The sequence below is a fragment of the Pristiophorus japonicus genome, chromosome 6 (assembly GCF_044704955.1).
Source record: "Pristiophorus japonicus isolate sPriJap1 chromosome 6, sPriJap1.hap1, whole genome shotgun sequence".
Lineage (NCBI taxonomy): Eukaryota > Metazoa > Chordata > Chondrichthyes > Pristiophoridae > Pristiophorus > Pristiophorus japonicus.
The window spans coordinates 182,247,457-182,275,061 of record NC_091982.1 but is presented as its reverse complement, the minus strand read 5'-3'; the positions used below and the strand labels follow the sequence as shown (position 1 = coordinate 182,275,061).

Here is a 27,605-nt window from a genome sequence, read left to right as displayed (position 1 = left end):
AGCTGCACTCCCTCAATAGCAAGAATGTCCTTCCTCAGGTTAGGAGACCAAAACTGCACACAATACTCAAGGTGTGGTCTCACCAAGGCCTTGTACAACTGCAGTAAGACCTCCCTGCTCCTATATTTAAATCCCCTCGCTATGAAGGCCAGCATGACATTTGCCTTCTTTTCTGCTTGCTGTACCTGTATGCCTACCTTCAATGATTGAGGTACCATGACACCCAGGTCTTGTTGCACCTCCCCTTTTACAAATCTGTCATCATTCATAATAATCTGCCTTCCTGTTTTTGCAGCCAAAGTGGATAACCTCACACTAATCCACATTATACTGCATCTGCCATGCATTTGACCATTCACCTAACCTGTCCAAGTCCCCCTGTAGCCTTCTAGCATCCTCCTCGCAGCTCGCAATGCCACCCAGCTTAGTGTCATCTGCAAACTTGGAGATATTACATTCAATTCCTTCGCCTAAATCATTAATGTACATTGTAAATAGCTGGGGTCCCAGCACTGAACCCTGCGGCACCCCATTAGTCACTGCCTGCCATTCTGAAAAGGACCTGTTTATTCCCACTCTTTGCTTTCTGTCTGCCAACTGGTTCTCTATCCACATCAATTCATTACCCCACTACCATGTGCCTTAATTTTGCCTACTAATCTCGTGTGGGACCTTGTCAAAAGCCTTTTGCAAGTCCAAATACACCACATCCACTGGTTCTCCCTTGTCCACTCTACTACTTACATCCTCAAAAAATTCTAGAAGATTTGTCAAGCATGATTTCCCTTTCATAAATCCATTCTGACTTGGACCGATCTTGTCACTGCTTTCCAAATGCGCAGCTGTTACATCTTTAATAATTGATTCCAACATTTTCCCCACTATCGATGTCAGGCTAACCGGTCTATAATTCCCCGATTTCTTTCTCCCTCCTTTTTTAAAAAGTGGGGTGACATTAGCTACCCTCCAATCCATAGGAACTGAACCAGAGTCTATAGAATGTTGGAAAATGACTACCAATGCATCCACTATTTCAAGGGCCACTTCCTCAAGTGCTCTAGGATGCAGACTATCAGGGCCTGGGGATTTATCGTCCTTCAGTCCCTTCAATTTCCCCAACACCATTTCCTGACTAATAAAGGATTTCCCTCAGATCCCCCTTCGCGCTCGACCCTCAGTCCTCTACTATTTTCGGGAGGTTATTCGTGTCTTCCTTAGTAAAGAAGAACCAAAGTATTTGTTCAATTGATCTGTGATTTCCTTGTTCCCCATTATGAATTCCTCTGATTCTGACTGCAAGGGACCTACATTAGTCTTCACTAATCTTTTTCTCTTCACATATCTATAGAAGCTTTTGCAGTCAGTTTTTATGTTCCCTGCAAGCTTACTCTCATACTCTATTTTCCCCTACCCAATTAAATCCTTTGTCTTCCTCTGCTGAATTCTAAATTTCTCCCAGTCCTCAGGTTTGCTGCTTTTTCTGGCCAATTTATAGGTCTCTTCCTTGGATTTAATGCTATCCCTAATTTTGCTTGTTAGCCACGGTTGAGCCACCTTCTCTTTTTTAATCTTACGCCACACAGGGATGTAGTTGTTCACTGTTGTAGTTCATCCATGTGATATTTAAATGTCTGCCATTGCCGATCCACCGTCAACCCTTTTAGTATCATTCTCCAGTCTATCCTAGCCAATTCACATCTCATACCATCGAAGTTACCTTTCCTTCAGCTCAGGACCTTAGTCTCTGAATTAACTGTCACTCTCCATCTTAAAAGAAGAATTCTACCAAATTATGGTCACTCTTCCCCAAGGGGCCCCGCACGACCAGATTGCGAATTAATCCTCTCTCGTGACACAAGATAAGATTTTATATTATTATTTATATGTATATTATATATAAAAATAAAATATATATGCACATGCAAGGGACAAAGTTCTAAAGGGACAAAGTTCTTAAAAGGGGCAGTGTCTATTTGATTTTCCTCCAGGATAATATAAATAGGCTATACAGGGGTTGAATCATAATTCTTTGTAACTTTGATTTTTAAACATAAAAGAGATTTCTAATGAAGAAGACTTCTAATGGGAAAATTAAAAGAAAACTGAAGCAAAAATACTCAGACCCTCCTCAGTTATTTTGATCACTATAATTTAATAGTGGACAAAATAAACTTGCTTGCATCAAAACATCTTCTAGGTTTTCACAATTCTTTTAAACCACTGCCAGAAATTGCTATCTGCCCAGATGGAAATGTATCATGTTTATGTATCAAGGCATGATCAGTACAAATCTGCAGGATGATAATAAGAACATAAGAAATAGGAGCAGGAGTAGGCCATACGGCCCCTCGAGCCTGCTCCGCCATTTAATATGATCATGGTTGATCTGATCATGGACTCAGTTCCACTTCCCCGCCCACTCACCATAACCCCTTATCGTTTAAGAAACTGTCCACTTCAGTCTTATATTTATTCAATGTCCCAGCTTCCACAGCTCTCTGAGGCAACGAATTCCACAGATTTACAACCCTCAGAGAGAAGAAATTTCTCATCTCTGTTTTAAATGGGCGGCACCTTATTCTAAGATCATACTCTCCAAGCTCTAGTCTCCCCCATCAGTGGAAACATCCTCTCTGCACCCACCTGGTCAAGCCCCCTCATAACCTTATACGTTTCAATAAGATCACCTCTCATTCTTCTGAATTCCAATGAGTAGAGGCCCAACCTACTCAATCTTTCCTCATAAGTCAATCCCCTCATCTCCAGAATCAACCTAGTGAACCTTCTCCGAACTGCCTCCAAAGCAAGTATTTCGTAAATAGGGAAACCAAAACTGCATGCAGTATTCCAGGTGTGGCCTCACCAATACCCTGTATAGTTATAACAAGACTTTGCTCATTTTATACGCCATCCCCTTTGCAATAAAGGCCAACATTCCACTGGCCTTTCTGATCACTTGCTGTACCTGCATACTATCCTTTTGTGTTTCATGCACAAGTACCCCCAGGTCCCGCTGTACTGCAGCACTTTGCAATCTTTCTCCATTTAAATAATAACTTGCTCTTTGATTTTTTCTGCCAAAGTGCATGACCTCTCATTTCCAACATTATACACCCATCTGCCAAATTTTTGCCAACTCACTTAGCCTGTCTATGTGCTTTTGCAGATTTTTTATGACCTCCTCACACATTGCTTTTCCTCCGATCTTTATATCGTCAGAAAACTTGGCTACGTTACGACTTGGAAGAAGGGATTGAGTGTTAATATAGATTGTAAATAGTTGGTGTCCCAGCACTGATCCCTGCGGCACCCCACTAGTTACTGGTCGCCAATCAGAGAATGAACCATTTATCCCGACTCTCTTATCTGTTAGTTTGCCAATCCTCTATCCATGCTAATATATTACCCCCAATCCTGTGAACCTTTATCTTGTGCAGTAACCTTTTATGTGGCACCTTGTCAAATGCCTTCTGCAAGTCCAAATATACCACATCCACTGGTTCCCCTTTATCCACCCTGTTCGTTACATCCTCAAAGAATTGCAGCAAATTTCTCTCCGAAATCAATCTAATGAACCTTTCTGAACAGCCTCCAATGCAAGTACATCCTTCCTTAAATACGGAGACCAAAACTGTACACAGTACTCCAGGTGTGGCCTCACCCATATCCTGTACAGTTGTAGCAGGACTTCTCTGCTTTTATACTCTATCCCCCTTGCAATAAAGGCCAACATTCCATTTGCCTTTCTGATTACTTGCTGGACCTGCATACTAACTTTTTGTGTTTCATGCACAAGGATCCCCAGGTCTCTCTGTGCTGCAGCACTTTGCAATTTTTCTCCATTTAAATTATAATTTGCTTTTCTATTATTTCTGCCAAAGAGGATAACCTCACATTTTCCCACATTATAATCCATCTGCAAAATTTTTGCACACTCACTTAGCCTGTCTATATCTCTTTGCAGATGTTTTGTGTCCTCCTCACAATTTGCTTTCATAGAAACATAGAAAATAGGTGCTGGAGTAGGCCATTTCGCCCTTCGAGCCTGCACCACCATTCATTAAGATCATGGCTGATCATTCATTAAGATCATGGCTGATCATTCACCTCAGTACCCCTTTCCTGCTTTTGCTTCATACCCCTTGATCACTTTAGCCATAAGGGCCATATCCAACTCCTTCTTGAATATATCTAACAAACTGGCATCAACAACTCTCTGTGGAAGAGAATGCCATAGGTTAATAACTCTGAGTGAAGAAGGTTCTCCTCATCTCAGTCCTAAGTGGCTTACCCCTGTTCCTTAGACTGTGACCCCTGGTTCTGGACTCCCCCAACATCAGGAACATTCTTCTTGTATCTAACCTGTCCAGTCCCATCAAAATTTTATATGTTTCTATGAGATCCCCTCTCATTCTTCTAAACTCCAGTGAATACAGGCCCAGTCGATCCAGTCTCTCCTCATAGGTCAGTCCTGCCATCCCGGGAATCAGTCCAGTGAACCTTCGCTGCACTCCCTCAATAGCAAGAACATCCTTCCTCAGCTTAGGAGGCCAAAATTGAACACAATATTCCAGGTGAGGCCTCACCAAGGCCCTGTACAGCTGCAGCAAGACCTCCCTGCTCCTATACTCAAACCCCCTAGATATGAAGGCCAACATGCCATTTGCCTTCTTCACCACCTGCTGCACCTGCATGCCAACCTTCAATGACTGATGTACTATGACACCCAGGTCTCTTTGCAACTCCCCTTTTCCTAATCTGCCGCCATTCAGATAATATTCTGCCTTCGTGTTTTTGCCACCAAAGTGGATAATCTCATATTTATCCACATAATACTACATCTGCCATGCATTTGCCCACTCACCTAACCTGTCCAAGTCACCTTGCAGCCTCTTAGCATCCTCCTCACAGCTCACACCGCCACCCAGCTTAGTGTCATCTGCAAACTTGGAGATATTACATTCAATTCCTTCATCTAAATCATTGATGTATATTGTAAATAGCTGGGGTCCCAGCACTGAGCCCTGCAGCACCCCACTCGTCAATGCCTACCATTCTGAAAAGGACCCGTTTATCCCGACTCTCTGCTTCCTGTCTGCCAACCAGTTCTCTATCCATATCAATACATTACTCCCAATACCATGTGCTTTAACTCTGCACACCAATCTCGTGCGGAACCTTGTCAAAAGCCTTTTGAAAGTTCAAATACACCACATCCACTGGTTCTCCCTTGTCCACTCTACCAGTTACATCCTCAAAAAATTCTAGAAGATTTGTCAAGCATGATTTCCCTTTCATAAATCCATGCTGATTTGGACCGATCCTGTCACTGCTTTCCAAATGCGTTGCTATTTCATCTTTAATTTGATTCCAGCATTTTCCCCACTACTGGTGTCAGGCTAACCAGTCTATAATTTCCCATTTTCTCTCTCCCTCCTTTTTAAAAAAAGTGGCGTTTCATTAGCTACCCTCCAGTCCATAGGAACTGATCCAGTGTCGATAGACTGTTGGAAAATGATCACCAATACATCCATTATGTCTAGGGCCACTTCCTTAAGTTCTCTGGGATGCAGACTATCAGGCCCTGGGAATTTATCAGCCTTCAATCCCATCAATTTCCTTAACACAATTTCCTGACAAATAAGGATTTCCTTCAGTTCCTCCATCTCGCTAGGCCCTCTGTTCCCTAGTATTTCCAGAAGGTTATTTGTGTCTTCCTTCATGAAGACAGAATCAAAGTATTTGTTCAATTGATCTGCCATTTGCTTGTTCCCCATTATAAATTCCTCTGATTCTGACTGCAAGCGACCTACTTTGTCTTCACTAATCTTTTTCTCTTCACATATCTATAGAAGCTTTTGCAGTCAGTTTTTATGTTCCCAGCAAGTTTCCTCACATACTCTATTTTCCCCCTCCTAATTAAACCCTTTGTCCTCCTTTGCTGAATTCTAAATTTCTCCCAGTCCTCAGGTTTGCTGCTTTTTCTGGCCAATTTATATGCCTCTTCCTTGGATTTAACACTATTCCTAATTTCTTTTGTTAGCCACAGTTGAGCCACCTTCCCCTTTTTATTTTTACTACAGACAGGGATGTACAATTGTTGAAGTTCATCCATGTGCTCTTTAAATGTTTGCTATTGCCTATCCACCGTCAACCCTTTAAGTATCATTCGCCAATCTATTCTAGCCAATTCACGTCTCATACCATCGAAGTTACCTTTCCTTAAGTTCAGGACCCTAGTCTCTGAATTAACTATGTCACTCTCCATCTTAATAAAGAATTCTACCATATTATGGTCACTCTTCTCCAAGGGGCCTCACACAACAAGATTGCTAATTAGTCCTTTCTCGTTACACATCACCCAGTCCAGGATGGCCAGCTGTCTATTTGGTTCCTCGACATATTGGTCTAGAAAACCATCCCTAATACACTCCAGGAAGTCCACTTCCACCGTACTGCTACCAGTTTGGTTAGCCCAATCTATATATAGATTAAAGTCGCCCATGATAACTACTGTACCTTTATTGCACGCATCCCTAATTTCTTGTTTGATGCTGTCCCCAACTCACTACTACTGTTTGGTGGTCTGTACACAACTCCCACTGACGTTTACTGCCCTTTGGTATTCCGCCCTCTATCCATATAGATTCCACATCATCCAAGCTAATGTCCTTCCTTACTTTTGCATTAATTTTGTCTCTAACCAGCAACGCTACCCCCTACCTCCTTTTCCTTTCTGTCTATCCTTCCTGAATGTTGAATACCCCTGGATGTTGAGTTCCAAGCCTTGGTCACCTTGAAGCCATGTCTCCATAATCCCAATTATATCATATTCGTTAATAGCTGCCTGCGCAGTTAATTCATCCTTAACTGCTCCGAATAATACTCCTCGCATTGAGGCACAGAGCCTTCAGGCTTGTCTTTTTAAACACACTTTGCCCCTTTCGACTGTTGCTGTGATGTGGCCATTTTTGATTTTTGCCTTGGGTTTCTCTGCCCTCCACTTTTATTTTTCTTCTTTCTATCTTTTGCTTCTGTCCCCATTTTACTTCCCTCTCTGTCTCCCTGCATAGGTTCCCATCCCCCTGCCATAGTAGTTTAACCCCTCACCAACAGCACTAGCAAACACTGCCCCTCGGACATTGGTTCTAGTCCGGTCCAGGTGCAGACCATCCGGTTTGTACTGGTCCCATCTCCCCAGAACCAGTTCCAATGTCCCAGGAATTTGAATCCCTCCCTCCTGCACCACTCCTCAAGCCACATATTCATCTTAGCTATCCTGCAATTCCTACTCTGACGAGCACGTGGCACTGGTAGCAATCCTGAGATTACTACCTTTGAGGTTGTGCTTTTTAATTTAACTCCTAGCTCCCTAAATTCAGCTTCTAGGACCTCATCCCGTTTATTACCTATTATCGTTGGCACCTATATGCACCATGACAACTGGCTGCTCACCCTCCCCCTCCAAAATGTCCTGCAGCCGCTCCAAGACCACAGAAACACCTATCTATTCCCCTTACAATAGAATCCCCTACCACTATAGGTCTCCCACTCTTCTTCCTGCCCTCCTGTGCAGCAGAGCCACCCATAGTGCCTTCCCCGATGAGTCAACCCCCCAACAGTACCCAAAACGGTGCATCTGATTTGGAGGTGGATGACCGCAGGGGACTGCTGCACTATCTTCCTTCCACTGCTCTGCCTGATGGTCACAAATTCCTTATCTGCCTGAGTAACTTTTGCCTGCGGTGTGACCAACTCACTAAACGTGCTTTTCACGACATCCTCAGCATCGCGGATGCTCCAGAGTGAATCCATGCGCAGCTCCAGTCCCACCCATCTTTGTATCATCAGCAAACTTAGCTACATTACACTTGGTCACTTCATCCAAGTCATTAATATAGATTGTAAATAGCACAAGGAAGTAAAAGGTAAGTTTTAAATTACAATATTTTCTAACCTTTTCAGTCACTTGGGCAAGCTTGGAGACGTGTTGTAACTTCATTAGACACAAGATAAATAATTTGATTATTTACCTATTGTATGGTGTACTGGGCTCATCGATTTTCATTAGCCCATAGTCCTTTCCTTCTGGATGATAAGTGGCAAGAATGTTCATTTCATCCCATTTTTGTGACTTTTTACTGCAAAACATGCATGTTCAATTGTGTGATTAAAATACACCAGGCCACCAGTATACACCTCAAATCTTAGTCAGGAAAAATTAGCCACTGGCAAAGACATCTTTCCATGTTACATTCAGTTATTCAACTAATTTTTAAATACTCTTATGTTGCTATTGAAGGAAGTGTGTCTTTCCCAAAAACCTATTCACCCTCAAAACACACACACTATATATTTTCAAATGTAAAATTGATTTGAAATAACTAAGATCAGTTGAAGTTATGTAATGTTGTTTTGCCATTAAAGGGTCATAAAGAAATTGGGGAAAAATCTACATACTTCTTCACACAAGTCACAGAAAATGGAGTCTTGGGACCAATTACAAATGAAAGCATCAATGGCAGCAGAGATAGCTGTTCAATTTGAAAACAAATAGGTCTCTGCAATAGCTAGGTCATCCAAACTATTATGATGTTAAACTTCATTTCATATCAAGCCATAGGACAATAAATTACATATACAGCCATGCAAAGTAGCAATCTAAAGTCCCTTTTATCTGACAACTTATGTGACAAGTGGTGTCAGACCTTTGAACGACTGTGAAACCAAAGCTGCAGTGTAACTACAATCAGCCAGTGTAAAAGGAACTTTGAAAAGCTCCACTTGCCTGATAAAATGGGAACCTGCCCAAGTAGTACTGCAGACTTTATCTACATCACCTAAATATATCAGCAGTATAAAAACACCCAAACTGCCACCATAATCCAACTTTTAAGCCTCACTTTGCAGCAGTAACCTGAACACCTCAATTATTATCTTTGGAGAATTCTTAATTTTTTATAGTTATTTTTACATTATTGACTTTCAATTTGGGATCTTTTATTGACAGCTGTTAACATGCCATTGAAAGACAAGAAATACCATTTACTTTTCATGATCTCATGACATTCCAAAGCACTTCACAACCAATAACTTAATTATATATAAATATATAAAAGGGCAGTCACTGTAGTATGCAGCAATGAGATAAAAAAAAACAGAATATTGGTTGAGGGATAAGGGCTGGGCAGGACTCCCCTGCTCTTCTTTGGATAGTATCATTGGACCTTTTACATCCACCCAAGAGCAGATGGGGCCTCAATTTAGCCTCAGGAGAGGCTAGGCAAGCATATGAGAGAGAAGAAAATAGAGGGTTATGCTGCTAAGATTTAGATGAGGAAAGACAGGATGAGATTCAAGTGAAGCATAAACACTGCCATGGACTGGTTGGGCCGAATGGCCTGTTTCTGTGTCATGTATCCTGTGTAATTCTATGTAGTTTAAGGTCTCATCCGAAAGATGGCACCACCAAAAGTGCAGCCCTCCCTCAGTACTGCACTGAAGTGCCAACCTTTGCTCAAGTCTCTGGAGCAGGTATTGAACCCATGACTCAAGAGACAAGAGCGCCAGTTACGGTCGACACTGTAGCTTAAGTCCACACAAAGATTTATTGTGCTATTACTGTACAAGTCAATCAAAAGTAATTTGCAGTTAGGTGCCAGAAAATGATGGTGATATTGGCATGACAAAAACATATCAGAAGTGAATAGCGATGATACAAATAAGGTTTGCAAGAGTTTCAATATTTGCAGAGGTGGTTATAGATGGGTACTAATTTAGATAGGTGTTTCTGTGATATTGTACAAAAGTGGCTGCATGACAAAGTGGCGAACACTGAAGTGTCAAGAAGCAGCAGCAGCCGGTGTCGGAACAACAGAGTGCAGGGTAGAGAAAATCTCGGTATGTGCACTGTACGGTTTACAAAGTGATGAAAAATGCCAGAACTCGGGAAAAGACCGTGTGCAAGGTCAAAGCCGAGAAAGCGGGACGTGTGGAAAGAAAGTGGGCAGTAACTGCGAGGGCCAGCAGAGTCCGCTCGAATCGATCGCCAGCTGACTAAACCCAAATCCCCGACATTCAGGTAACGGCCGGTTGATCAGTCACTCTACCCAGGGGTGGAGGCCCTGATCAGTAACTCTACTCTCTGGGTGGTGTTTGGGCAGCGGTGGCAGCACGCACGGACAGTGGTGCCGCCGAAAGTCTGGCGACGTTAAGCTTAGTGAGTGCGGAGAGGGTTCTGGCACTGAACACGGCTCACTCGGCCAGGCCCAGCACGCATTGACTTACTTGTACTCCTCCTCTTCCTCGACACAGAGATCCAGCGCCGAGGACGGCTCAGATCGCAACGATTTGCTGTTTTTTAAAATCCCTTTGATAGGTGCGGGAGTTGCCATAGCGGAGCGGTTCCCCGGGAGCGCGAGGGGACAGGCGGGCTGCAACTCTGAGCTGGGGCCGCTAGCAGCGGCTGCGAGAAGTTGTTCCCTCAACAACACTCACTCTTCCTTCCCCCCCCCCCCCCGCCGCTCATCCTCCGCCGACCAGCCTGGGCATTCGCGGCAGCTCTCGCGAGAACGAGCCGAGCCATGACGTGAACCCGCCCCGCTACGGGCCAGGTTCTCGCGGGATCCGGGAAAGAAACGCGGTCACGTGCATTGTGAGGCACCGGAAATGAGGCACGGCACGTGCTCAGAGCCTCGCCGTTTCTCAAGAGGCCATTTCCAGTTGGAAAGCTTTGTAGCGGATAGGTTATGGCTTGCTCGCACACCTCCCAGGTTCTCCATCTCCAACCACTTGCTATCTTCACTTCTGGTAATAATCCCTTCACACTTTTTTTGATGTTATAAAATGCTACTCAAGAAACCTCACAGGCACCAGCTCAATCTTCAAGTACCCCTTCGGGCAGGGAAGTGGAGCTGAGCCCAAGATCAGATCAGCCATGATCTTACTAAATGGCGGAGCAGGCTCGAGGGGCTAAATGGCCTACTCCTGCTCCTATTTCTTATGTTATGTTCCTCTGGCCTGTCATTCAAGAAACATCTGTTTCAATCTGCTCCATAACTGCTTTGGCTGCAACATTGACATAATTGATTTTTTGAAAGTCCTAGTCTTTCCAACTGTCCACCTTGTACAATGGCCACGACCATGTGCTCAAATACATAGGCCGCATGTTTGGATGCAGATAACACATGACCAGACTGGATGAACACCGCCAGATACGGCTTAACCACCAAATCCCTTTATGGCCTCACCTCTCCCTACCTTCATTCTTTTCCTCACCACATGTCTCTGCATTCACCATCTGCTCCTTCAACATCGGCCTGCTCCTCATTTAGCCTTTTCTTGGCCACTGAGGCTGGAACAGTCTGTTCACAACATTGGCATCCTACTTGATCTTGAGTTGAGCTTCCAATCCCATATCTTCTCCATCACCAAGACTCTCAACTTCCACCACTGTAACATCGCCCATCCCGCCATTGCAACTATCATCGATGTCTTTGTTATGCCTGCATCTGTGCACACACAGAGGCTGAATTCCAGGACATAGTCGATGTATTTTCCAGACACGAGACTCCCAAAGCAAGCGCTCTACTCGGAACTCGTCCACGGCAAACAAGCCAAAGGCGGGCAGAGGAAACGTTACAAGGACACCCTCAAAGACTCCTTGATAAATTGTGACATCCCCACTGACACCTGGGAGTCCTTGGCCATAGACCGCCCTAAGTGAAGGAAGTGCATTCGGAAGGGCGCTGAGCTCCTCGAGTATTGTCGCCGAGAGCATGCAGAAATCAAGCGTAGGCAGTGGAAGGAGCGTGCGGCAAACCAAGCTCCCTGCCCACCCTTTCCCTCAACGACTATCTGTCCCACCTGTGACAGAGACTGTGGTTCTTGTATTGGACTGTACAGCCAGCTAAGAACTCATGCTAAGAGTGGAAGCAAGTCTTCCTCGATCCCGAGGGACTGCCTATGATGATGACCTCTAGACGCAACTATTCCAATGCTCCCCTGGCCGGCCTCCCATCTTGTATCCTCTGTAAACTTGTGCTTATCGAAAACTCCGCTGCCCGTATTCTAACTCGCACCAAGTCCTATTCACACATCACCCATGTGTTCGCTGATCTACATTGGCAACTGGTCCGGTAATGACTCAATTTTAAAATTCATTTCCCTCCATGGCCTCACCCCTCACTATCTCTATAACTTCCTCCACCCCTACAATGCTCCAACATCTCTGCGCTCCTCTGATTCTGATTTGTTCGATTGACTATTGGCGACTATGCCTTCAGTTGCCTAAACCAAATGCACTAGAATTCCCTTCCTAAACCTCCCTGCCTCTCTACCTCTCCTCCTTTAAGACACTCCTCTCTACCTCTCCTCCTTTAAGACCAAGCTTTTGGGCACCTGTCCTAATTTCTACTTATGTGGCTCGATGCCAAATTTCTCAGAATAATGTGCTCCTGTGAAGTGCCTTGGGACATTTTACTATGTTAAAAGTGCTATATAAATACAAGTTGTTGTTGGTGGCCGCTCCTTCAACCACGTGCTCTCACACTCTGGAACTCTCTCTCTCAGCATGTCTGCCTTGTCACCTTCCTCTCTGCCTTCAGAAGCCTCTTCTATTTAAACTGTAGGGCCTTTCATTATCACGATAGATGGCCCTTGTTTTTTTTTACTGTTTAATGAGAAAATATCTGTGATCTTTAGGCAGGAAAGTGAAAGATCTCAATTTCCCCTTTGTGCCTGGCATTACCGTTCATTGCCAAAGACTGGAGATAGATGGAGACTTATTACATTCCACTCAGTTCCCAATCTGAACCATGGTAAGTGGTGAAGTCTCTGGTGGAGACTGGCATTTCCTAGCAAGAATGAAGGAAAATCAGATGGAAAGTAAGATCTGAACTGTAAAGTCCTTCCTCTACAGCATGAAACCACACGAGGCTCATTCCAGGGACAAGGCCACTCTGTGACCTTAACTCTTTATTACAGGACTCCACAAGTGATGACCCTGCGTGGGACCTCCCTTTATATACCTGTGTGATCAGGTAAGGAGTGTCTCCCACAAGTTCACCCCCTGTGGTCAAGGTGTGCATCTGAGTTGAGTGTATACAGCATTACACTGTAGTTACAAACATGACATCACCTTCCGCCCCCCCCCCAAAGACTTACTGGGATCATAGGTTTAGTCTTTCAGGTGGTCTACGCTCCCTCGTGGAGCGCCACAGTTGGGACTCTGGTTGTTGGACACTGACGTGAGTGTCACCTGTACTGATTCCGGCCTGTCTGGGCTGACCTCATGGATTGTGCATTCTTCTGATTGCTCTTGTTGCACGTTCACTGGCGGTAGTGTGAGCTCCATCTCATGGTCTTCTTCAGGTTCCTTCGCGTCCATGCTGAACCTTTTTTTTACTTGGTCCAGATATTTACGGCATATCTGAATATTGTTTTACCACGATGACCCTATTCCCCTCTTTGCCAAATACAGTACCCTCAAGCCATTTGGGCCCCATGGCGTGATTGAGGACGAATACAGGATCATTTATTTCTATACATCTCCCCCTTGAATTATGGTCATGGTACTCGTTTTGTGACTTGCGCTTGCCCTCAACTATGTTGGTCAGGACTGAGTGGATGAGGGACAACCGAGTTTTGAGTGTCCGTTTCATGAGTAGCTCTGCGGGCGGGACCCCCGTGAGCGGGTGCGGGCGGGATCTATAGGCCAGCAGGAGGCACGCTAGGCGGCATTGTAGGGAGGGTCCTTGAATCCTGAGCACACCTTGCTTAGTGATTTGGACCGCACATTCCGCCTGGCCATTGGAGGCCGGCTTGAACAGCGCAGTCCTGACGTGGTTGATGCCATTGCCCGACATAAACTCCCGGAATTCATAGCTCGTGAAACACGGGCCATTATCACTAACCAGGATGTCCGCAAGCCATGGGTTGCAAAGATCGCACGTAGGCGTTCCATGGTGGTGGATGACATGCATGAATTCAGGATGATTCACTCGATCCATTTCGAGTACGCATCTACTACAATGAGGAACATCTTCCCCATGAACGGGCCCGCGTAGTCAACGTGAATGCGTGACCATGGCTTGGTGGGCCAGGGCCACGGGCTGAGCGGGTCCTCCCTGGGGGCATTACCCAACTGGGCACAGGCCGTGCACCTGCGAACACAATGTTCCAGGTCTGAATCAATTCCAGGCCACCAAACGTGTGACTGGGCAATGGCCTTCATCATCATGATGCCTGAGTGCTCGCTGTGGAGTACCCTGATGAATGCCTCCCTGCCCTTCTGGGGCATGACTACCCGGCTGCCCCATAGTAGGCAGTCGGCTTGGATGGAGAGCTCATCCTTCCGCCTGTGGAATGATCTGACCTCCTCAGAGCATGCTCCGTGTGCGGGCGCCCAATCCCCAGTCAGGACACATTTCTTAATCAAGGATAGGAGGGGATCTCTGTTTGTCCAGATTTTGATCTGGCGGGCTGTGATGGGGAAGCCTGCACTGTCAAAGGCATCGACAGCCATGACCATCTCAGCGCTTTGCTCAGCTGCCCCCTCAGTGGTTGGCAGTGGGAGCCTGCTGAGCGCGTTAGCGCAGTTTTTAGTGCCGGGCCGGTGCCGAATGGAGTAATCATAAGCAGCTAGCATGAGAGCCCACCACTGTATGCGAGCTGATGCGTTGGCATTTTTACACCATAGACACATGCAAGCACTTCCTTCTCGACCATTCCATTACCCCGTTCTGCTTGAGAGAGAGACCTGGAGGCATAAGCCATAGGTTGTAGCTGACCCTCAGCATTACTCTGCTGCAACACGCACCCAACCCCATAGGACGATGCATCACATGTCAGAACTAAATGTTTACAGGGGTCGTACAGGGTCAACAACTTGTTTGAACAAAGTAGGTTTCGTGCCCGATCAAAAGCCCGTTCCTGACAGACCCCCCAAAACCAATCGCAACCCTTACACAGGAGCACGTGTAACAGTTCCATCAACGTGATCAAGTTCAGCAGAAAGTTCTCGAAATAGTTCAACAGTCCCAGGAATGAACGCAACTCCAATGTGTTGCAGGGCCTAGGTGCTCATCGAATCGCCTCTGTTTTGGATTCGGTGGGCCGAATCCCATTTGCAGCAACCCTCCTGCCCAGAAACTCAACCTCGGGAGCTAAGAACATGCATTTAGACTTCTTGAGTCGCAGGCCTACCCGGTCCAGTCGGCGTAGCACCTCCTCCAGGTTGTGGAGGTGTTCCTCGGTGTCTCGACCGGTGTTGAGGATGTCGTCCTGGAATACGATCGTCCCGGAATGGATTGAAGCAGGCTTTCCATGTTACGTTGAAAAACCGCGGCTGCTGATCGAATGCCAAACGGGCACCTGTTATACGCAAACAGTCCCTTGTGCGTGGTGATGGTGGTCAGTAGTTTGGATTCGTCAGCCAGTTCCTGGGTCATATAGGCTGAAGTGAGGTCCAACTTGGTGAACAGCTTGCCACCTGCCAGCGTGGTGAAGAGGTCCTCCCCTCTTGGGATCAGGTATTGGTCTTGTAGGGACACCCGATTGATGGTGGCCTTGTAGTCGCCACAGATCTTGACAGAGCCATGCGCTTTTAGAACGGGAACGACGGGGCTCGCCCAGTCGCTGGATTCAACAGGCGAGATGATGCCCTCTCGCAACAGCTGGTCCAATTCGCTCTCGATTTTTTCTCGCATTACATACGTCACCGCTCTGACTTTGTGGTGCACTGGCCTGGCGTCCGGGGTGATGTGTATCACTACTTTAGTGCCTTTGAAAGTCCCGACGCCTGGTTGGAATAGTGATTCGAATTGTTGTAGGACTTGTGAGCACGAACCCCTCCACCGAGGACATTGCGTGAACATCCCCCATTTCCAGTTCATCTCAGCTAACCAGTTCCTCCCCAACAGTGCGGGACCATTGCCCGGGACAATCCAGAGCGGCAACCGGTTCACTGACCCATTATGTGTGACAGCCATCATTGCACTGCCTAGCACCGGAATGATTTCTTTGGTGTAAGTCCGTAATTGTGTCTCAATACGTTCTAATTTGGGTCTACTGGCTTTGAGTGGCCATAGCTTTTCAAATAGCTGAACGCCCATGAGTGACTGGCTGGCCCCAGTGTCCAGCTCCATGCGTACTGGGATATCGTTCAACAAAACCCTCATCATCATTGGTGGCATTTTGGTGTATGAACGTGAATATTCGCCGCATGGACCTGCTGAACCTCGGCGTCTATCGATTTGCCCCAAAAGTCATCCTGCCTCACAGAACCCTCTTCTTGTCCATCTGCCTCATATATTAGTCTGGTTACAGGTTTTCTGCACATTCGAGCTAACTGGCCACTGAGATTGCAGTTTCTGCAGACAAACTGTTGAAATCTGCAAAATCTGGCTGAGTGTTTTCTCCCACACCGCCAGCACGAGTTAAAGTTTCCATTGTTGGGGACAAAGGGACTATGGCCAGGAATTCCGCGCTGACTGTCCCTTTGACTGCTCTTAAGTACCCTATTAGTGGGTGTCAATGGCCCCATCCCGGGCCGCATTGTCCACTCTGATGGCGTGAATGTCCGTTCAGCCTGCCATTGTCTCTGTTGAGGTCCTGCTCTGGGGTCTATTGCAGCCTGCTAAATGTCGGACTGCTCCTGCCTGCCTGCAGGACTCTGAGTAGCATTGATGGTGTTAACTCCCAGATCCATCGCCGCGTTAAGAGGCAGAATTGTGCGCGTAAATCATTTTCGTCTCTTCCTCCCCCACCATGAAAGTTTGAGCTAACAACGCTGCTGCTTCCAATGTCAAGTCCTTGGTCTCAATTAACTTGCGAAAAATTCCCGCATGACCGATACCCTCGATAAAGAAGTCCATTAGCATCTCCCCCCTGCAGGCGTCTGTGAACTTAGAGGCTGACCAAACGCCGGAGGTCCGCTACAAAGTCCGGTCTGCTCTGTCCTTCACGACGTCGTTGGGTGTAGAATCTGTGTCGAGCCATCTGTATGCTGCTCGCCGGTTTGAGGTGCTCCCGGATTAATTTGCTAAGCTCTTCGACGGCTTTTCAGGTGCCAGTAAGTCCTTCATGAACGCATAAGTCTTTGGCCCGCAGCTGGTCAGGAGATGAGCCCGTCGCTTGTCGACCGCTGCATCCCCCAGCCAGTCTTTAGTAACGAAGCTTTGCTGAAGCCTCTCGACAAAATCGTCCCAGTCTTCCCCAACACAGTGCTACCGGTGGCCATTCTCGTGGCTTGTGAATTCCCGTTTCTCGTCGCCAATGTAAAGTCCTTACTCTACAGCATGAAACCACACGAGGCTCATTCCAAGGACAAGGCCACTCTGTGACCTTAGCTCTTTATTACAGGATTCCACAAGTGATGACCCTGCGCGGGAGCTCCCTTTATATGCCTGTGTGATCAAGTAAGGAGTGTCTCCCACAAGTTCACCCCCTGTGGTCAAGGTGTGCATCTGAGTTGAATGTATACAGTAATACAGTGGTGTTACATTGTAGTTACAAACATGACATGAACAGTTCCAGGCTGCTGGCTGCAGAGGCCTTTGTCAGAGGCATAGGCGGTACAGCATGCACCCACCTTTTCGGCTGCAGATGCATCAAACCAAGGAGAAAACGCAGAAATGAACCGAAAACTGCCACCATTCAAGTAAAGTTAAAGCAAAACCCAGGTGTAAAAACTTTGGGATAAAAATTCAGGGGCTTTACGCCACCTATTACTGGCAAAATGTAGCAAAAAGAGCATGGCCACCGCTTTTTCGCCAACTGGTGGCGGGTCCTGTGGCGTCCAGCATTTTCCGAGGTCCAGCAGCGCTGCTGGTAAGAGTAATAGCCCTGCAAATTTAAATTAGGAAGAGATGTTGAGATTTACTTATCTCTGGTCTTTCAAAAAAATCAGGATCGAGTGCAAACCAATCTGGTGGGTATATTGTGTTTAGTCAGAGTTTAGGACGGAATATAACACACTAGTTATACAACAAAAACATACAAAGGTGACAAGTAGCTGGTACTGGATCCGATCAGACAGACGGCTGGTGTGCGTGATCAACTCTTATTCCTCTCTCTGAACTACCCAAGAGCGTTACCAAAGTCAGGATGGTCTCCAACCTTAGGAGTCCTGACATCACCATCTGCGCTAAGGGCTTTTCGGGTCTTGCCTTTATTCCCTTTTTAGGGATGGGTCTAGGGTAGAATATGGACAGGATCATTTAACCTATAGAGATTCCCCTTAAAACAAGATGCTCAAGATATGTTGAGTTCTTTGTTTAAGCCAGGGAAAAAAGCCAAACCTCGTTATTTTCCACCTGTCGGGTCTTCACAACCATTACACATGCTTTCTGTAATTGACCAATCATGGCCTTACAACATATTGAGGACTGTCTTTCCTTATTTCATCGGCCCTCTCCTTCCAAAGTAATAGGGGTGGAAATTCGGTTGGAAGCTGCTTAGGGCGCTAATGGCAGCGGGACGGTAAATTTTGTGCCGGGAAGCGGTTTGCGTCTGCAGCCACAAAATTCAGCAGCTGGGTCCTGAGTGGAGCAGAGTGCTAAGGGGACGCATTCCACACCTCCCTTAGGGCGCTAGGCCGGCTGATCAACTGAAAGCAGCTAAAGAGCTGGTTTATGAGCGCCCTTAGAGAGGCTTCGCTGGAAAATTAAAATCGCAAAAAAACCCACAAAGAACATTCCCAATTCCTTGCTCACCCTATATAAAGATAAGTCGCAAAAATAAAAAAACAACCACACTTATCTCATGTAGTCATTCCTTCCCTCACTGCTGTCTGAACAGCTTGGATCGCCCGCTTTCCCAGGCGGTCCCACTACGGGGCGCTACAGGGTCAGCCCGAAACAAAAATCATAGCGCTGTCGAAACCGGGAACGTTGCACACCGACTTGACTCTCCCGGGCGGTACTGGCTAGCATTGCTAGCACCGGCACACAATGTGTGAATGCCAGCGCTTGCAGCTGCGACCCCTTTAGCGCCCCTGTTCTGACCCTTTCCAGGGGCGCTAAGTGATCGAATTGCGATCCCATAGTCTCTTATCTCATCCTGTTTTGTTCCTCCGGTCGAGTCAGTAGCTCATACACACCAAGCTTGGCCTTCAGATGCCTTCAATCAGAGGCCTCATCGTTCGTAACTGTTTATTATCAGTTGTTTATGGTCATGCAACTGGTCATGTACACTAACTATTTCATTTAATTAGCAGACTGTTGTACCATGAAACTCTAATACAAGTTTTCCAGGAAATGAAACTTACACAATTCCAGTAAGACAACTTATACCGTAACTCCTTACTTGTCTTGAGCACTTATACAATAATTTAAACAGTTTCATTTGCATAACCATATGCATTTTTAGGCACCCCTAATTTCTAACAGAGGTGACGTCAGTTGGCGAGCAGCGCAGACTTGGACCTCAGCACTGAGTTCAGCCCTGGGTCCTAAGCTCGTCATGAAAACACAGTGTTCAGCAGACTCACAGGTGCTCAGAACCTCTTAAAGGGACACACACATCTTTCAAGTAAGTTTGCATTTAAGCTTTGGACTGAATTATTTTGATTTTATTGAAGTAGTGTATTGCTGCAATACCTGTTAAAAGTTCTTTTTTAAAGTGTGTAGGGAGTGCTTCTGGAAGCTTGCAAGGCCTCGGATGGTAAATGAAAGCCTCTGAGAAGACAGAAAATGCTGCAAATACTCAGCAGGTCAGGCAACATCAGTGGAGAGAAAAACAGAGTTCACAGCTCAGGTCGAGATGCTGCCTGACCTGCTGAGTATTTCCAGCTTTTTATGCTGTCATTTCAGATTTACAGCATCCGCTCGCAGAGGGAAGACGAAGACACAGAAGAGGAAGGCAAGCAAGAAGAAGAAATAGAAGAGGAGGAAGCAGAAGGAAGGATGCACCCTGGACAGCACGTTTCTGGCTGGAATATCTGGGATGGAATCATCTTCCTGCAGTACCAGTGACCACAATCCCAATTCCCCTTTCAACATTTGTCCCACACCTTTCCTTCCCTCTGTTACTGACCATCACAGTGCCCTCTTGGCCACAATGCTGAAATAAAAGCCACCACAAAGCAAATTTTCCAATCCAACTTTATTCATATATTCAGCCAATATGACATCAAGAAATCAACTCATCACCCCATCACCCTTATGCATTCCCTTCGTGAGTGTCTTGTGTGTACCTTTGCCTATCCTACTGATGTCACGCAGTGGTACCTCAGTGTCTGCAGCCTGGCTAGTGGATGGCTGCTGACTTTCAGTGGGGGCACTGCAAATGGGCCTGCTAGTCAAACTTGAGCTGGTAGCTGGGAGTGTGAAATCTGATGGTGTTTCTTTTCCTTCACTCTCCTCTCCCTTTTCTTGGTCAACCACTGGTTGGGCAGGCTGTATTTCTTGGGTCTATGAAATGAGGAAGGCACAAGGGTGGAGTTGTGGTGAAGGGAGGGCGGGAAAGCAAGAGGTGCATGCCAGAATAACATATGAGGATACCAGCATCTGGTATCCTTTCTGCTCCACCACTGGCCAATGGCTCAGCCATGCCCCTGCCAAGAATGGTCTGCAATGTCTCCTCCAAGGGGGTGAAGTGAGGCTAGAAATGGGAGATGTGCCTTGTGATTGGTACAGATCATTAGTAGGTGAGTGATTGGGGGTGGGGGGGGAAGTCGTGCATTGAGAAGTGTGTGAGGCTAGTGATTCAGTTGGGTAGGAGATGGCTTTTGAAGATGCATTCACTGATCTTGACCAGATTGAGGTTATGCAGCTGCTTTGGGAACTGGAGCCAGGTGATGGGAGCGACACTGCTGGCAGTGACGGCCTCAGTGATGTGGTTCCACATCGTTCTTTCCAGAGGGCCTCCTGGGTAGAGACCTCTTTTGCAGTGTTGACCCCCTTCACAAAGCTGGAGTGCTCCGTGCCCCTTCCCTGGTTTGTTGAGCCATTTATGTTAGTGCTGAAGAACCTTTCCCATTTTTAAGTTGCGGAAGGGAATTTAGCTTTAAGTACTGAAGACTGCCATTTGGGAAGTCTTTTTAATGTTAATTTTTTTTAAGGCAGTAAAGGCTGTAAACTGCATTTTTTTACTTCATTTTTATTTTTATCAGTTCAGAAGACATTGCCTTTTAATGCATTGCCCCTTTTCTGTCCCACAATGCCTAGCGAACCCATTTCCTCACTTCCAGGTGCTGTTGGAAGATGCAATACCACTTCTGGATGCCAACTTCGCTATTGATGCCTGCACTAATGCCACTCGGAGGGCGTTACATGGTGAGTTAGCACTGGGCTAAAAATCTTTAGTCCCCAGTGCAAAATTTTCTCTCCTACCGCCGCGACCATTTTCAGCGGTAGTTAACCTGAGTTCGGGGTGACACCAGCAACTTTCGTGGCGGTCACAAATTTCAAGGCCAAGATCTTATCATTGTGTGGTGTTGTGCATCAACAAACTGCCAGAAGCTGACCAAAGGCATTTTTGTGGACTCTTGATAAAATGAAACATAATCAAGATTTTTTATTGCAACTTCAAAGTTGAAGTATGAATACAGCAGCAAAATACAAAAACTTAATAATTATTATAAATAAAATCAATTATAAGTACTTCCAGAGACAAACTGTGAAAATAATCATGTTACTTTCTTAATTAACTAGGAATATCTTCAGCACAGAATGGACGGGCATAAGAGGGATGAGCTGCATCTAATCAAACAGAAGCCACAAGACTTGCAAGGAACATTGAGACAGCTATTAAGAATAATTCAGACTAGATATATGGAGAGGATGGCAGGGAGGAAAGCCGATCCCCTACAAGTCAAATTGCCAAGTGGAAAATAGTCAATAGGCAGGTATGAACACGGTTGGTGGAGTTCTCCTCAACGTGGAGTAGCAGACTTCTGCCTGCTCCTCCGACCCTACTGTGAACTTGTCACATTTCCATAAACATGCAGAGTGGGCTCCTAAGTCGTTATGATACTGGCCTAGTAATCCAAAAATTGAGAGTTCAAATCCTGACAAGCCAAGTTATGTAACAAATCTATAAATCTGGTAACTTGTGGCACCAGAAAATTAGCATGAAAGCTGTAGGATTGTCAGCAACACTTAACTGATGCATTGATGTCCTTCCAAGAAGGAAATCTGACACCCCTACCCATTTTACAAGTGACTCCAGTCCCACACTATGTGGTTGAGTTTTAATGCCCTCAGGGAAACTATGGATGGGCAATAAATACACTCAAGAACAAAATAAAAGAAAGAGGGAGTCATCATCATAGGCAGTCCCTTGGAATCGAGGAAAACTTGCTTCCACTCTTAAAATAAGTCCTTAGGTGGCTGAGACATTCCAACACGAGAACCACAGTCCCTGTCACAGGTGGGACAGATAGTCGTTGAGGGAAGGGGTGGGCGGGATAGGTTTGCCGCACGCTCTTTCTGCTGCCTGCACTTGATTTCTGCATGCTCTCGGCGATGAGACTCGATGTGCTCCCGGATGCACTTCCTCACTTAGGGCGGTCTTTGGCCAGGGACTCCTAGCTGTCAGTGGGGATGTTGCATTTTATCAGGGAGGCTTTGAGGATGTCCTTGTAACGTTTCCTCTGCCCACCTTTGGCTCATTTGCCATGAAGGAGTTCTGAGTAGAGCGCTTGCTTTGGGAGTCTCGTGTCTGGCATGTGAACAATGTGGCCTGCCCGGCGGAGCTGATCAAATGTGGTCAGTGCTTCAATGTTGGGGATGTTGGCCTGGTCGAGGACGCTAATGTTGATGCGTCTGTCCTCCCAAGGGCTTTGTAGGATCTTGCGGAGATCCAGCTCTGTTGAACAAGAGGATCCAGCAGTGCTGCAGCAGAACCACCTCAGCATCCAAGTCTCCTTACCTCAGGAAGGACATACTTGCCATACAGAGAGTGCAACAAAGGTTTACCAGACTGATTCCTAGGATGGGGTGATTGTCCTATGAGGAGAGATTGAGTAGACTTGGACTATATTCTCTAGAGTTTAGAAGAATGAGAGGTGATTTCATTGAAACATACAAAATTCTTACAGGACTTGACCAGGCTAGATGCAGGGAGGATGTTTCCCCTGACTGGGGAGCCTAGAACCAGGGGTCACAGTCTCAGAATAAGGGGTCGGCCATTTAGGACTGAGATGAGGAGAAATGTCTTCACTCAGTGGGATGTGAATCTTTGGAATTCCCTACCCCAGAGGACTATGGCGGCTCAGTCATGAAATATATTAAGGATAGAGATCAATAGATTTTTGGATATTAAGGAAATCAAGGGATATGGGGATAGTGCAGGCAAATGGAATTGAGGTAGAAGATCAGCCATGATTTCATTAAATAGCGGAGCAGGCTCAAGGGGCCAAATGGCCTACTCCTGCTCTCATTCCTTATGTTCTTATGAGACAGAGAGAGTGATTAAAGGGGAAGAACAAGCTCAATGAAGAAGTGAGCAACAGTTTTTGTCGGTCTCGGCTTAGTCTGGGTGGATAGTGGCGGAAAATACAACCCAAAGAGACAGACATACAAGAACCAGATATCAGGAGCAGATGGACACTAAGAACCAAGAAAGGAGGGACTCAGTGAACACCTGGGAGGAGCTGCCAGAATAGAAACAGGCTAATGTGCTGTCCATGTTCAAAAAGGGCAAGAAAGCAGATACAGGCAACTACAAATCTTTGAGTCTTACTTCAATATCCCCTAAATTAGATGGAATGGATTATCAGGAGTAAATTTGAAGATTACCTGCATGACAATAACCCAGTAAACAGCAGCCAACATGGGTTCAGAAGGAGAAGATCCAATCTGACCAACTTTGTTGATTTTTTTTTTAAACAAAGTGTTGTGGATGTTGTTCTATGATTGGTCAGTGGAAGATTTGACTCATCAGTGGCGTCACCCATTTGTGAATTGGACTGGACAGCCTCAGCACTCAACTTTCAACATCTAGTTCAGATTCAAGTGTTCAACCACTTGTGTTACAAAGCTGCACAAAACACTTCCAATAACCAACTGTGAACTGGAATGGAATTCCACGAAAATCATAATATAGCAATTATTTATTTTTAAACTGGAAGCCAAAGAGAATACAAGTAATATTTTCAACATTTTATTTGAAAAACACACTGAATGTATATCATTACACAAATACAACATTTCAAAGATATCATATATTAAAGAAAGTATTTATTTCCTTAACTAAATAGGCAACAAGAGAAAACAGAATAGGAGTCAATATGATCAAGCCTTGATTGCTACACTATTCAATTATCCTTGTATATTCTTTTTAATTCTACACACAAGTTAAAGATTATTTAATATTTGAGTAAATAAAGTGTCACTAGTAAAATACCGAGAAGGCTCACAGGCTGGAGTGAGGATCCCCCATTGGAGTTGTGACTTGGTGGACACTCTGTGTATGGTTCGATGCAAGAAGCAAATGCAATCACATGAGCAATGTAATTCTCCTCATGCGTTTTGTGAAACAGATGAGCCATGGGACCTTTAGCATAAATTGCCACATCTTCTCCTCCATGAGTTTCTGATAGCAGTGGAACAGCAGCTTGTTGCTCATAATTCTTATTCCCTGCAAAAGACAGAAAATCTCATTCTATTCCTCCATGGTTTAACACCTCCCAACCTGTGTCACCTCCTTCAATCCCATGTTTTTGCATGTGCCCTCCGCTCTTCAAACTTGGCCTCTTTTATATCCCTGCTTCGCTTCACTCCACTTTCAGCTGCATAATTCAGCCATTTCTGTCCTATTCTGCAGAATGCTCTCATAAATCCTCTTGCCTTGATATCTCTCTCCCCTTCTTCAAAGGCCTCATCAAAACTTTTTGGTTACCAGTTCTAATCCTTCTATCATCACGCTTGGCATTTCCGTAAAGCACTTTGGGACATTTTATTATGTTAAAGGCATTATATGAATGAAAGTTGTTGCACCTACACCATTTTGCTAAACAAGCACATCTCGTATTAGAAGTTATATTAAAATATGATTATCCAGTCACCACATGAAACATGTGCTTCAAGCCTACCTTAGAAGACATTCCATCAATAGGACATTACTCTTTGCTACGTGAGCCAGTCATTTGACCTCATTGTGTAAAAGTAACAGGTTAGTGCTGAATTATGATGCGTTTTGCTCACACCAAATGGAGAAATGTGACTACCCAAAACATTTTACTTTTGACTCCCACAGCTGTTGGAGAAAGGAGACTTTCATTCCATTAGTTTGGGCAACAGTCAAGCTCAGGTCTCAGAGATGAAAGTGTTAGTATTACGAAGTCACTTTTTAAAGCTCATGTCTATAGAAGGAGCATAGCTTTGTCAGGCACTGTCACATAAGGCAAGGCACATAAGTGATCAATTGTCATCAGTTTCATCAAAAATGATCGTTCTGCTAGATTAATGTAACAGTCAAGCTCAACATGGAACCTGCTTTAACAACGGTACATACAATAATGGATAGTTTCCTTGGTTTCCAGGAGTTCACAGTTCATAATTTTCAGTGGACAGAGGGAAATTAATAAATTGCTTAGTACTACATAGAATCATAGAAAAATATCACCCTATTATGCAGAAGCAAGTAATATAAATACCAGTAACAAAAAGTAGTGTGCCTTTAAAAAGTATAGCCAAATTCAAATAGTAAAATGACTTTGGTGAATTGATCTGCAGCGCCAGATTGGTCCATTACCACCCCAGTTGTTTTCTGTCCAAAATACACACTCTACAGAACTGTCCTGCTTGACCTTCAAGACAAATTCCTTGCATCTAACTGGACCAAGAAAACTAGCCACTATGCTGCTATCATTGCAAACAATGGCATTGAGCTAGTGAAAGTGATTGCACCTCTGCTCCATTGTCACTAAGACACAGCTCAACTCCACCCACTGCTGCCAATAATTCCTGGTAATCTTTTATAGTCACCTTGCTATGGCTGGACTGGCCACAAAATGTTATTTGCGTAAGTCAATTTGCACTTACCGGACCTATGAAGATATAAGAAGATAAGGTCCTGTGCCTGTCAAGCCCACACTAATCCCTCCGCCGTGGTATTTGGAGGCACCTCCCACCCTTGAGTGAGCATTGTATCCTACTCAATCCACCAAATAAGTTAGTTTCCCACCCTCCAGTTTAGCGTATGTGCCAACCCAAAGCTCCTCTCCCTTTCCTAGGTCTATCCTGCTCCTCATCCCACATCCTTCCCCTCCCTCTCTTCCATTTCTCCCTCCCCCATTTACATTCCTCTCTCAACCTTCCTTTGCCCCTCCACATTCTTCCTGCCCCAATTCCACCTTTCCTCCCACTTCTCCTCTCCTTGTCCCCTTCCTTTTCTACACATCCTTCTCCTTGTCCCCTTCCTTTTCCTCGTCTCTTTCCCCCTTGATGAAATTACCATCCATACCCCATGTTCAATACCACAGGAGATTGACTCGTTATAATGTATCATTATTCTGTGACAAACAGACATTTCTGAAGGTACATACATCTACCACCAGATGGAGCTTCATAAACTCCAGAAGCTGCAAACCCCCATAACTTTACCCACAACATCACAAATGAACTCAGATAAATTTGCTTTGTTCTAGCTTTCCGAGGACAAAGCCAAGGAAATCCACTAGTATATGGAAATTCATATTAGTTACTTATTGTATTGCAGTGCCAGACAAAATCCTCTGGAAGCCAGGGCAGTTTTTAATCTGAAATTAACTCAAATTCAAACTATTCAACCTGAACTAACTCCTGTACTTGTGTCTCAAAATTACTATGAATGTAAATATGCAGTTGCAATATCAACAGGCTTTAATGTGCCTTAACGAATACTATCAGTTTGATAGAATTAGTGCAGCATAGTCAATATAGCATCTAAATACTATAATGTTCATCTTAATCTATAAAGCGCAACAAATATAAAACTCAAGACTTTCTTACCATAGTCAGTTGAGTTTATGTTTGGTCGTGTGCCATTTTCAATTGCATAACCTGGCCCATTTCCATACAAGATACTTGTATATGGCTTTTTATCCAAAGCCAATGCAGGTGCCAGCCCTACATTAATATATTTGAAAATATTGTTTATTATTCATTGATTCACAGCTACCTGACCAAAGTATACATTTAAATTAAAAAAATAATTGATGGTAGCCATAGCAACACTATCAGCAAAACCGAATTGCATTTCCTCCCTATGTATGAACCACAAGAGTTGTCACAATCAGCAAACACTATGGCCCCAAGTTTCCACATGATTTGCTCCTGATTTTTAGGAGCAACTGGTGTAGAACGGAGTATCTTAGAAATCGGAATTCTCGCCATTTAGTTTGCTCCAGTTCGAGTCAGTTAGAACAGTTTCACTTTGGAACAGAATTTTCTTTTCAAAAGGGGGCGTGTCCGGCCACTTACGCCTGATTTCAAAGTTTCGTGAGTGAAAACTTACTCCAAACTAACTTAGAATGGAGTCAGTGAAGATTTTTGTACGCTCGAAAAAACCTTGTCTACACTTTAGAAAATCAGGCGTAGGTTACAAATCAGGTGTAGGAAATGGTGGGGGGGAGGGGTATAAAGGGAAGTTTACAAACATTAAACACTTCAGTTTTACAA

General features: G+C 45.0%; 2 protein-coding genes across 2 annotated transcripts in view; both read right to left on the bottom strand.

Annotated features, from left to right (window-relative positions):
- ppp1r2 (protein phosphatase 1, regulatory (inhibitor) subunit 2) overlaps window positions 1-10,535 on the bottom strand; it is a 37,695-nt gene extending 27,160 nt beyond the window's left edge. The window contains exons 1-2 of the mRNA XM_070883466.1: window positions 10,288-10,535; window positions 8,034-8,141 (exon numbers count right to left, since the gene is read on the bottom strand). Coding sequence (XP_070739567.1) covers window positions 8,034-8,141; window positions 10,288-10,394 — 215 coding nt within the window. The 5' untranslated portion in view covers window positions 10,395-10,535. The remainder of the gene's footprint in view (window positions 1-8,033; window positions 8,142-10,287) is intronic.
- A 13,775-nt stretch (window positions 10,536-24,310) lies between these two features.
- Window positions 24,311-27,605, bottom strand: part of LOC139266233 (intestinal-type alkaline phosphatase-like) — a 54,810-nt gene continuing 51,515 nt past the window's right edge. The window contains exons 11-12 of the mRNA XM_070884062.1: window positions 26,937-27,053; window positions 24,311-24,582 (exon numbers count right to left, since the gene is read on the bottom strand). Coding sequence (XP_070740163.1) covers window positions 24,311-24,582; window positions 26,937-27,053 — 389 coding nt within the window. The remainder of the gene's footprint in view (window positions 24,583-26,936; window positions 27,054-27,605) is intronic.